The sequence below is a fragment of the Callorhinus ursinus genome, unplaced genomic scaffold, assembly GCF_003265705.2.
Source record: "Callorhinus ursinus isolate GAN/ISIS: 27379988/994484 unplaced genomic scaffold, GSC_fseal_2.0 scaffold74, whole genome shotgun sequence".
In the NCBI taxonomy this organism is placed as follows: Eukaryota; Metazoa; Chordata; class Mammalia; order Carnivora; family Otariidae; genus Callorhinus; species Callorhinus ursinus.
The window spans coordinates 2,644,035-2,657,096 of NW_027397136.1; the positions used below are offsets into that span (position 1 = coordinate 2,644,035).

A 13,062-nucleotide genomic window follows, 5' to 3' on the forward strand; every position below is an offset into this window, starting at 1 on the left:
GGGCTCTCAGGTGTCACGGTAACAATGTCCTTCATACTTGCTATTAACCTTGTTAATACCTTGTTATAACTTTAACTGCTCTTTTGAACAAGGCAGGGTATAAAATAAATAAACTGTTTTTTCAATTTAACATTTAAACTCAGAAATGTTTGTGTTTTCCCATTCAATTTAAAAGCAGGATTGTGACCAGTCTTGGAACAAACAGACAAGTTCCATTTCATCTCACCAGATCCATGAGCATATACCACAGCCATGTATGTGAAATAAATTCCAAATTACTAATGCAGAGACTCTTAACAGGAGTCATTCTCATTCAACCTTATTTCAATTCTTTTTTAGGTTTAAATACTTACACTTGATGAAGTGCTTTTGAAACCCTATAAACATATGTACAGTTTACCTAAACTATACTGGTTGGGTTTTACCTTTTGTTCAACCAGCAGCATTGCCAGTAACTGTTTAAAATTGCAGACCTGTTTTTCAGCACTGGTCCTGGCTGACTCCTCTTGTGCTAGCACCATTTCTCGCTCTGCAGTTATCTGTACACTTTCTCTTAGTGCTTCTTCCAGCTCTTCAATCCTGTCATCCTTCTTACGGAGACTGTCCTGGAAAACGATGGAAGACTAGGTGAAGTAGACTAATTAGTTAACGCAAGGAGAGACTATTTATCAAGAAAGGACTATTTGCTTATGAAATATTCTTCCTTTCAGAAGTAAATCCAAGCCAGAAAGATATCTTCACAGAGGAAAGAACAAGGAAAGAAAAGAAGTATAAGAGGAGTTTGGAGAAGTAGATTATTAAGAGCAAAAGGTCAAGTTAGTTAAGCAAGACAAATTAGTGATGGATTTGTTCTCTGTAACAGAGAGAAAAAACCGTATTAAGCAGCATAGGCAGCAAGGGCTTTGATTACTTAAAAACACAAAGCTGTTTTTTGAATTACTTTCTAAACTGGGCTTTAAGCCAGGTTTGATGAAGCCTAAGTAATAAGACTCAGTACCAAAACAGTCTCTCCCTGCAAAGTTCAGCCCTGATGAAAAGTTAGATAAATAGCATGATATTTCAGATCATATTCTTTATATAGACAATTGTTAGCAAACTAATTTAGAAAAAAAAAAAGTAAATGAAAAAGAAAGTGGTTTCCTAATGATTTTAAGACATCAGTTTTCTCTTAAACTCATATGAGAAAACTAAAATTGGTAACTGGATTTAAGTGATCGGGCTAAGGATGAGTAAATTAGTTAGCCAACCAATTCCTACTAACCTTGATATTCTAAATAAGCTTAAGAATTCACTCCTGGGAAGGTAAATATGGATTTCTATCAGAAAGACAAAATCCAACAGAACTTTAAGAACATTTAAGAAAGGAAAGATCTTAAAATAAGAAGAATAAATGAAGCAGAGTTCAAGCAGTATTTTTTTTTTAAGATATTTTTTATTTATTTATTTGACAGAGAGAGAGCACAAGCAGACAGAGCGGCAGGCAGAGGGAGAGGGAGAAGCAGGCTCTCTGCCGACCAGGGAGCCCGATGCGGGGCTCAATCCCAGGACCCTGGGATCATGACCCGAGCCGAAGGCAGCCGCTTAACCGACTGAGTCACCCAGGCGCCCCGAGTTCAAGCAGTATTAAGAATTAGATTCATCAGGTTATTATTAAGCATTTCCTCTTTGAATTCTTCTAGAACCAAAAGATTAAAAAGAAAGCGCTGCCTTTTATTAATACAATTAAATTAAAAACAAAAGAACAAGAGTTACTGAAACATTCTCCAACTTTCAGAATACTTGTACCAGTAAAAGATATCAAAGGATTTTATCATTCATCTATGCAACTCTCATTTAATTAGACTGTAGTTCACTTTTATAAGTGCAAGGCACAGAAAGTCCTTTCTAACAACTTTGTCTTCAGAAATCCAGAACTCGAAATCTGTCAAAAAGGTAAGTCAGATTCTTCTCCCAGCACTGAAAGAGTATCTTACTATTTAACATCTTTCATAATAAAAAGTTGACAAATTTTTGGGCGCCTGGGTGGCTCAGTCGGTTAAGCGACTGCCTTCGGCTCAGGTCATGATCCTGGAGTCCCGGGATCGAGTCCCGCATCAGGCTCCCTGCTCAGTGGGGAGTCTGCTTCTCCCTCCAACCCTCCCCCCTCTCATGTGCTCTCTCTCTCTCTCATTCTCGCTTTCTCAAATAAATAAAAATCTTTAAAAAAAAAGTTGACAAATTTTTTATTCTCTCATTTTTCTCAACTAAAAAAATGAGATTAAAAAAAAGAATATTCACATTTCAGTAATGTATGTCACGTTCATTTTTTTTAAGTGTTCATTCTTCAGGAGAAAATGTTATAAGATACCCTGATTTAGCCCCATAAGTAAGGTTCTGTCTTCTACAGGGAAGTTTAGCTATATCAAAAAATGTTCTTTCTTGAAATCTTAATGCTTCCAGGTGGCCGCCCATGAGCAGCAGAGTGCAGCTTCCAAAACTGCTGAAGTTACTGTTGAAGGTTTCTAAAACAATGCCAAGCAGAGAGGGACAGGAAATGATGCCAAGAGAAACAAAGGCCAAGGTAGGGTGCCTGGGTGGCTCAATTGGTTAAGCAACTACCCTCGGCTCAGGTCATGATCCCAGCGTCCTGGGATCGAGTCCTGCATCGGGCTCCCCCTGCTCAGCGGGGAGTCTGCATCTCCCTCTGTCTCTGCCTGCCACTCCCCCTGCTTGTGCGTTCTCTCTCTCTGTCAAATAAATAAATAAAATTTTAAAAAAAGGCTAAGGTAGTTTCTTTTGATTCAAAGAATATGAAATCCAACAGAAGGATTATGTGGAAAGAGACAGATGCAATTGTCAGTGAGTTCAGTCCTCTCAAAACCTCCAATGAATAACTTTATTTGTAGTAACAAGGGATTCTGAATTACAGATCGCTGTAAACAAAAAGAAACATGAATATTTCCCATTATCAACTGGTTCTAAATAACTCGTTATTATGTTTTTGTCCAATCTGTGATATTCTTTACTCTTAACCTGTCTTCGGGAGATCTCCTGAGAGGCTTCTGTTATTCTAACCTAAACTGAGGCTGAAAAACTTATCCCAGATAAGTTCCCAGAACCTATTTCAAACAAACAGGATTATCTGCTTTTCTGCATGGGCTGAAAAATAGCTTTGTGGCTTTATCAGTAAAACTTTATTTTAGAGAGAGGATACTTAGTAATTTGTCATAATGCAGATAATCAGGGCAGGTTTTCATATTGAAAGTTTCATCAAAACCAGTACTAAAATCAGAGTCTACCAGATGAGCTCTGTGTACAAGGCCATTTTTTAAGAAAAGTTTTCTGGACTTAATGGTAAAGGCTGGCTCAAAACGTATGTCCATAATAAGGACAAAGAACAAAAGTCAAGAAATACCACAAATAAAAAGCAGAAAACTGTTAAATAATATTTATGAAATACTATAAATTATGTAACTTATAATTACAATACAATTTAAAATCAATGTAAAATGGGGGGCGCCTGGGTGGCTCAGTCGGTTAAGTGGCTGCCTTCGGCTCAGGTCATGATCCCAGGGTCCTGGGATAGAGCCCCACATCGGGCTCCCTGCTCAGCGGGGAGTCTGCTTCTCCCTCTCCCACTCCCCCTGCTTGTGTTCCCTTTCTCACTGTGTCTCTCTCTGTCAAATAAATAAATAAATCTTAAAAAAAAAAATCAATGTAAAATGGTGGCAACAAAAGAATGAAGACAGCGAATATTCTCATCACCTTCAACACCAAAACCAACAAAGTCCATAACTACTTAAACCATCTACTGAGTAAAATGTGGCTCCAATCTTATTTTCGGAATCTTAATAGATATTTGCTAAGGTAAACCAAGGAAGTTTCCTTTGTACTGAATTACACATCTTGAATCTGTTTCATTTAATAAAATATTGAGCCAATGCCAGAAATGAATAGAATCTTTTAGTTCTACAAATACTGGAGTCCTAAGCACACTGCTAGATCATATTTATAATTATCCTTCCTTGTTCTTACACTTTCAGTGAAAATTAAATAAATTTTCTATACTTAGACTATAATATGGGTATTCTACCTTTCTTTTAAGTTTAGAATACTAAAGAAAATATTTTTAAGTTTTAGAAAGGCCAAAAATGATTGCCCACAAAGCATAAAAATTTGGAAGGCACTGGAATTTTTTATGTAAACACAGAGAATCAGAAGACAACTTCAAAACTCTGAAGGAAAGATGCTTTCTGATCTAGAATTTTATATACAAACTATCAATCAAATGTAAAGGAAGAATGCAAAGTCTTAAAAAATCTACCTCACATCACAGACTCTCTCAGAAAGCTACTAGAGATGTGCTCCATCAAACTTAGGAAGTCAACCTAGAAAGAGGAAGACATGGGACCCAGAAAAAAGAGGATCTACCACAAATGAGTAGTGAAAGGAACCACAAGGGTAACCGTAAGCCTCGAGAAGAAAGAGAATTCAGAGGAGAGGACAGAAACTCAAGGAAAGATGTTTCCAAGAAAAAAGGTGGATGAATAGATTACGAGGTTAATAAATAAGGGATGATGTATAATAGTACCAACATCAAGAGGAATGTTATAGTAGGAGAAAGGAATTTGGGAATAAACTGGTGATATGTATACAAATAAATAATAAAACAAATAAAAAAAACCCAAAGCTATTATCACCACCAGAAAAAACCACAAGTACAGTAAAGGAAATGTAATCATAATATACTATGTGCCTGAGACATAATAATGTAAAACTTATATTGGAAAGGCAGAAATAACAAAGTGTGTGTGGTGATTTGCTTATTAGAAAGGCTAATTCCTAATCATTCATAAGAAGTCAGTAGAAACTAATGTCCAAATAAGAAAAATAAGAAAACAACAGTATAAGAATGTCATTGGGAGAGGTGGAAGAAAACAGCAGAAGAAACAAGCAAAAAAGTTGAAAGCATGCTTGTTGTCTCAGGGGAGCAGGAATCCAGGCTAGACAAAAATGAGGTAGAGGACTATCACTATTATAAGCCATGTAGTATTATGTCACTTTGTAAATGATATAAATAAGCATTGTTCAAACAAAAATTGAAAATCAAATTTAAAAATGTTGCCAAGAAAAGCACATACTGCAAATAAATTAATAACAACACATGAATTTCTGGAAATCGTTATAAATGTGGTAACTATTTCAGGTATGGATACTCTAAACATATGGGTTAACTATTTACTGGAAAGAGAACAGACTGGGCAAATATATCTCAAGACAGTGACAATGGTGAAAAAAACATGAATTTCAAGTCACTCTCTTCCTCGGTTTTTTATTCAAAAGTTGAATTTCTTCACGCAAATAATTTGCATAGCAGGTCAAAATTATGAGAAATTCTTTTCCAGTCTTTAGGTAACCATGGACTATTCTAATGAGAACATTTTTTTAAAGAGATAAACTATTGCAATAAGTTCTGCTATTATTCTGAAAATACCTAAAGCTTAAATATCCCAATAGCATACGTATAAGACACAGCACCAAGCCAAGAGCTTTGAAAATTGTCCCCTATCTCCCTTTCTGTGCAAATAGTTTCCTTTTTTTTTGTTTTTTAAATACCTATCAAAATAGGTGTGAGTAGATTTTGGGGATAGAGTTTGACACAAAATGTCTAAACTTCAAGTAGAAGAAGTGACAGCACCCACTTCTCTGAATATGTGGGAGCCAATAAAATGTCAGTAAAGTATAGATCTGCAGAAACTGCAAAACACAAAGGAGTTCGTATACTTCTGCTCTTGGTAAACACAGGCTGGAGGAAGTAAGGGGATGTGCTGAAACCCCTGGGAAGTGCTTCTCGGTGACTCAAATAGTGACAGTGATTACACCAGGTACATCGTAAGGTTTCAACTATATGCTATACAAATTTAATTCTACTTTCTCTTTTAAAAAGTCCACATTCACCAGTCTTCAAGATAAATCATGAGGCAGTTCTGCTATTCTAAGACTGTCATCATAGAGAAAAGAAAAGTACACAGAACCTCCAAATATCTCTAATCCCTTCTATTCCAGAGGTTTGAAGGATCTGAGGTATTCAGAAAGTAGAGGGTGACTTACTGGAAACTAAATATAGACAGAGATTAAAGTTAAGGTATGACATGGCACAATTTAGTTTGAGAAAATCATTCCTGTTGTTTATATGCATTACTGACTTGCTGCTTTAGCTTACAATTAAATCCTAACTTCTTCAGCTAAATACATTATTTGTGCTGTCCAATACAATAGCCACATGTGGCTACTGAGCACTTAAAATGTGGTTAGGCTAGACTGAGATGTGCTAAAAATACACACTAAATTTTGAAGAAGTACAAAAAAAGTGAAACAATAATCTTCACATTGATTATATGTTGAAATGATAGTATTTTGGATATACTGAATTAAATAAAGTACATTATTAAAATTATTGTTTCCTTTTAAAATGGTTCTTTAAATGAAGCTATTAGAAAATTCAAAATTATACACAGGCCCACATTTCTATTTCTGCTGGACAACACAGCAATAACTAGAACGCATGTTATAAATTCATCTCTTGGGATGCTCACTCAGTTGAGCATCTGCCTTTGGCTCAGGTCATGATCCTGGGATCCTGGGCCTAAGCTGTGCGTTGGGCTCCCTGCTCAGCAGGGAGCCTGCTTCTCCCTCTCCCACTCTCCCTGCTTGTGCTCTCTCACTCTGTCAAATAAATAAATAAAATCTTTAAAAGAAAATAAATTCATCTCTTTTCTTAGCTCACAACCTATTAACATACAAATATGAGTTACATAGGTGAGAATCCTTATGGCAAACTGCCTAAAAGTTCTAACAATCTAAAGCACCGAAAATTATTGCAGTGATAACATTAATAAAACAAATTCAAACAGCATTAACTTTCTGCAAACAGAGAAAACCAAACTGGATTTGAAGGAAAAAAAATTTAATATATGGCATATCACTTTAATACCTAGGATATAAAGTGCCTGTATTAGTTGTTTACTGTTATATAACAAGTTGCCTCAAAACATAGCAGCTTAAAACAACAGTGAACATTTTTTTATCTTGCACAGCATCTGTGGGTCCAGAACTCAAAAACAGCTTAGCTAAACAGTTCTGGTTCCAGGGTCTCTCATGGGGTTACAGTCAAGACGTCAGTCAGGATTCAGTCCTCTGCTTCCACTTACATGGTTGGCAAGTTGGTGATAGGTATTGGCAAGGGGCCTCTGTTCTTCTCCACAGGGCTACTTGAGTGTCATTATGATATGGCGCCTGGCTTTCCTCATAGCAAGTGATCCAAGAGAACAAGGCAGACACATCAATATCTTTTATGATCTAGCTTCAGAAGTCACATACCACCACTTCTGACATTTTCTATTGTTCACACAGACTAATCCTGATACAATGTGGGAGAGGACTACACAAGGGCTCAAACACCAGGAGGTAAGGATGATCTGGGGCCATCTTGGAAGATTATCATCATAGTATGCCAGAGTATACTTCCAGCCTAAGAAAACTGAATTATCAACAAAGCAATGAGACATGAAAAACAGTGACTATCAAAACTGCTTCTGAGAGAAAAATACCTGTTAGGATATAGGTAAAGACTAGAAAGACAGAGCTTTTTTTATGAGGTTATATTAAAATGGAACCAAATGACACAGATTACCTAATATGTAAAAGGCAGAGATTAAAGATACTACACAAAATTAGGATATCCATTGGATATGACATCAACAAAATATGCATTTTGTCCAAAATTATTCAGAATAAAACCTGTAACTGGACTGAGTTCTAATGAAATATTTTCTTATGATTATGGTAAAAATGAAGAGGATTCCAACTTAATTTGCTGGTAGTTCAGTAGTAAGAATACTTGATGATATGCCAATCAATCAAAGGTCAACTGAAAAAAATTACTGGGTGGTTGTTTAAAGAGCTATATATAACAGAAGTTATTAATAAGTTCAGTCCTCACATTTTAGTAAAGTTCCTTTCTTTGGGGAATAAACCCATTTTTTAGGAAATTATGATAATGAAGTATTCCTGGTCTTGTTGGTCCCCACTGACTAAAGACCCTCCTTAAATCCTGTTCCCTTATGAATTTTCATTATAATTGGTTTTACTCTTAAGAGGCAAAAAATCACAGAATTTAGCAAAAAACCACAGTCTAATCTAAAATTACAAAGAGGGGAATTATTTGTACTGTTTGGAGTTACCCAATTTTCTAGCCCTCATTATTTAGAAAAATATCAAATTGGCAGCATGGGGGAGGAAAACTACATAGAGAAAGAAACTACAATTTCATTCACCTGCTCTAACTTGGAATTTCATTCTATTTAATCAATTTAGGAAACCCAAAATTTAGACATGTACTGTGTGCCACAGACAACTCACTTAAAAGCTATCCGGCGACAGGAAAGGAACATGCTTCACCATTTTAAATAGTTCGTATCATTAAAAATGAAAGCACTATCTTTAGAATTTTACTTCAACTGCTATAAATTATGTTTGCACTCATCAAAACTAACACAGACCAGTTTTCCTACCACGAGATTAGGTGCTGAAACCTACTTACTATGCCAACTACACTTATCAAATAAGGTTAAATAAGACCACTTCATTTACAGAGTATAGGGTTCAAAGCAGGGGGTTTGTGTGACTAGTTTTGGGGAGATGGTAGAGGGAGAGAGGAAGTGGGAAGCTACCAAAATATTCTTCATATCCTTAAATAAGAAGACTCCTATAGTCAAATGAGATAAGGGCAAAAGCTGTGACAGCTGTAACTTTAGGCACATGAACAAGAAGGCTGGATTCTAGCAAATCCCATACAACTACTAACTCTCCTAATACACACTCATCTGAATTTTGCTTCTTGACATCAGCTCTGTCACTGCACCTAAGACTCTAGTCTCCAATGCCTTTCCTTCAAATCAAACATTCAAGAAGGACAGTGAGGGCAAAACAAACATTATAAAATAATTTTTTGCTCTCTTCACACATCGCCCTCAAAATTAAAAGGAAAAAAGGTTCAAAACTACAGTAACATAAAAAGAAATCACTTGATAATGACAGATCTTATTAAGCTTTTCCCTTTGTCAGCAGCAGAGGGAAAGTCACTGCAGATCTCACGTAGATTATCCAAGGTAACCCAGCCTCCCCTGTTACCCCGTCCCTTTCCCAATTTGGACTCTGCCTTGATTATGGAGGTCATTTCTTTGGGTAAATATATTAAGAGCTGCTTCCTTTGGAGTAAACACCACTTACCAAAAAGGTTTTAACGCGTTCTAAAAGATATTAATGTTAGCTGCTATCCATTATCCTTAACATAAAGAGACAGTAATTCTTTATTACCCCCCCCCCCCCCACCCCCCCGCTTATTCTTCCTCCCTTTTCCCCATCCCCCAAGCAAACACACACAGAAGATTGCATTAAAATCATTCAACATGTCAGAATTCAACTACCAACTACTCATACGCCTACTGGGGGAAAAAACTGAAGCCAGATGCATTGATGAAGTCAATTTTAAGAAAAGAAAGCTAGCCTAACACAGAGACAGAATCTGGTTACACACCAACTACTTTTTATTTTAAGGAAATGCTTTGGCTTAAAATTTAAAGATATTTTCTTCCCCCTCCTGTCCAAAGTCCCTTAAATATCTCCCCTGTTTATAGAGAACTCTGTTACAACCTTAATTGTTAAAAATCAAAGTCAAACAAGAGAAGAAGGATTTCATTAAAGTGGAAATGTATACATATAAAATGATGCTTTTACATAAATAACTTTTACAGAGCATATAGTACCAATACCCCATGTAGATGAGCCAGGTTCTTATCCTAAAAATTCTGGGAGCTGGGTATCAGAAACTTGAGCAAGAACATAGGCTTTTCCTAATCTTACTATACATCTTCTCTGATCAATAATGCTTATAAAAAGAACAAGCATAAACTTTCAAAGTCTTTACCAAAAATCCCAAAGATAATCTTTTACTTAAAATAATAAACAACCGATGTGGTCTGTAAGGGGATGACTTTTGCTTTTGAGGTCTTGGCAAAGGGGATACATAGTGCCTGCTTCTGCTCTTTTTTAAAAGGAATCTTCTCGGAGACTTCACTTTCCAAATATAAAGGAGGAATTTCCACAACACAAAGGAAAGTATTAAACCATTTATTTCACTGAGGTGAGGACACAGTACTTGTAAGAATTTTAGTGCCAGATGTAACTTTAACCACTCATTATTTTATGGAGAGCATTCTTGTAATAAGCTAAAAGGATGTGGCTAAAAGTTTCCATAGAATAGGTCTAACCTAACAGGAGGAAGCAGCTTAGTAGGCCACCTACACACGAATATTACCAAGAAACATTCCTTCAGTACATTCCACTGGCTATCAAATAGAACTGAATTTTGGCCAGAGAGAAAAGTATCTATAGAGTCCATTTCAACACTGTAGAGTTCCTTAAAATGATTTTATGACTTGTTTTGCTTTTTTCTAAATGGTAAAAAGCAGCACAGTTTGGGCAAAAATCTTTAAAAAATCACACACATGTCAACAATTTGAGTAGGGGCTTCACCTGCAGGAAAACCAAATTTTCAAGTTAATTCCAGCAACTATGCAAAAAGGTTGTTAAAATGAATGCTAATTTTATGTATACTTTTCCAGTGTAATCCCTAACTCTATTTAATATTTGCCAAGAACACCATAAAAACCCACCTATGCCCATATTCTAGACAGGAAAAAAAACCTGTCTTGCCAAGAAAAAAAATTAATTAAAGAGGAAGAAATGATATAGGATTATATCTTTAAATAGGTAGAGAATATCTGTTAAGAAACCAAAATCGATTTTTATAAGAACATCATTAATATATCAGTGGTATCTAATCAGGTGACACATCACATACTATTTCTAGAAAGGTATCAGACAATCTTAAGTTTTTTAAAGGTTTTCTTAAATAATTATCCACATGGCCAATGTGAAAACCAAAGTAGTCTTTGTTTCAGAAAGGAAAAAAAAATCTCTTACCAAAATGGAAGAATTTTCATTGATAGAGCAAATCCAATCAAATTTTAAAGAAAAACGCAAAGGTTTCACCGATAATGCATCTAAAAAGAGAATATACCTACATATATGTAAAGTTTCCCTATCTCTATTTCTATTGTTTTCACTTTCTTTGAACTTTATTCTTAATATTCATTGGTCTCAGGAGAGTTAACTCACAAGAGCCACAGTGTTCTTTCAGCAGCGCCATTAATCTCTGTGACAGTACCCTCTCTCAAGGTTAAATTCAAATACTTTGTTATAAATAAAAACAAAACACTAAACCACTACTGATATGAGCTTCCTCCCCTTTCAGTATACTTTGTCTTATTAGAATATGACTAAAACTTGTAGTTTGGTCAAAAGACAAAGTGAGTGTTACTGCTTAAAGAATAAAAATATTTAAGGTAAATATACTCAACTAACCAAAAACCCGACAGTTCCTTTGTTAAAATATGCAAAGTCCTTAAAGGGTAACCTATGAAATTTTAGAGAATATTGGGAAGCTAAATGTTGTAGCATCATACAAAGATTTTTTTTAATTTGTAACTAAACCTTTTTTATTTTATTATTTATAACAATGATTATAGCTGTACTTAATGAACAATATTTCAAAATTTCTGAAAAGAAATGTTTAAAACAGCCCTTAACCTAAGGCAGATATATACTAGTTGAGAAGAGAAAGTGATTAAATCACACAGGAACAATTATAAAATAGTAAAAAGTATAAAACAATGAAGTATAATTAAACACACAGGCTGAGGAACAAGGAATAAGACAATAACAAAACAGGGTGTAGAGATCATTAACAAAGGTTCATTTAAGCCAGAATCTTTAGGTGGTAAAACTGGATATCCAAAGAGAAAGGATTCTGTGTAGAAAAAGAGCAGAGATTAGAAAATCAAATAAATTATATTTAAGAAACATACACACTATCAGCTTCTCTAGGATACAGTAGCTATGCTAGTAAGTATCTCACCTAAAAATGAGGTCAGAAATACTTAAAGGTTTAGTTGATGGGACACTCCAAAGGCCAGGCTAAGATGTTTGTGAACAAGGAGGGTTCTGGACATCTATCGATGCCACTGAAATCAATAAACACTTTGAGAAAACCGACTATGTACAAATGTACCAAAACCTGGTTCCCAAGCAAAAATAAGCTCTGAAATCAAAGCAGAAACAAAGTCTAATGGAATTACAACAGAGGGCCTGATTAATTCCAACTGTGAGGATTTAGGCAGTCTGCACAAAAGGGAGGGAGCATTTATCTCAACCTTAGAAGATGGGCAGGCTTTCAGCAGAGAGCTTTTCTAATCGCAACATCACCATCCGTCAAATCAGCTAAGATTATGCTTTCATATAATGTTAATTTAGGAAGGAAGCCCTTGTTGTTGGGATTTGCCTAGTTTCAGTTTTTTATACAGCATTTACTTAGGAACTGTATGATAACACACCTTTTGACATATCCAGCATATCACAGCACAGTGACAGTTCCGTAACAGGTACTCAATAAATGTTTACTGAGGACAACTACAGATTATCCTGAAATCTTATTTAGCCAATTAAAGTAAAATATGGCTTACAAAAAATATTAATGAAACAACTTAGAACTAAATTTAATACAGAGCTAAGTTCTTGAGTAAGGAAAACAAAATTTGGCAAAATTAAATGCTGAGTATCAAGAAAGAGGCACTATAATTAAAAACATGATAATAAGAAAGGCTCATTGCCAATATGTGCCGCATTGTTTTTACCATTCATGTCCTATATTGGTGAATTTCAACTGGAATTGTAAAATAGTTTAGATGTATGGATGGATCATACTAGAAACACTTTTTTAAAATTTTTTTTAGATTTTTATTTATTTATTTGACAGAGACAGAGAGAGACACAGCGAGAGAGGCAACACAAGCAGGGGGAGTGGGAGAGGGTGAAGCAGGCTTCCCGCCGAGCAGGGAGCCTGATGTGGGACTAGATCCCAGGACCCCGGGATCATGACCTGAGCCGAAGGCAGACACTTAA

At 35.5% G+C, this 13,062-nt stretch overlaps 1 protein-coding gene across 12 annotated transcripts in view; it reads right to left on the minus strand.

The window, feature by feature from the left end:
- ERC1 (ELKS/RAB6-interacting/CAST family member 1) overlaps positions 1-13,062 on the minus strand; it is a 582,903-nt gene that overhangs the window by 302,792 nt on the left and 267,049 nt on the right. For 9 of the 12 annotated variants that reach the window (XR_012376469.1, XR_012376467.1, XR_012376468.1 and 6 more), the window contains one exon: positions 474-605. The exons of the other annotated variants lie outside the window; for them this stretch is intronic. Coding sequence is in view for 6 of the 9 variants with exons in the window: in XM_073886912.1 (XP_073743013.1) it covers positions 474-605 (132 nt within the window). In the remaining 3 variants the exon portion in view is untranslated. The remainder of the gene's footprint in view (positions 1-473; positions 606-13,062) is intronic. 12 annotated transcript variants of the gene reach the window in all.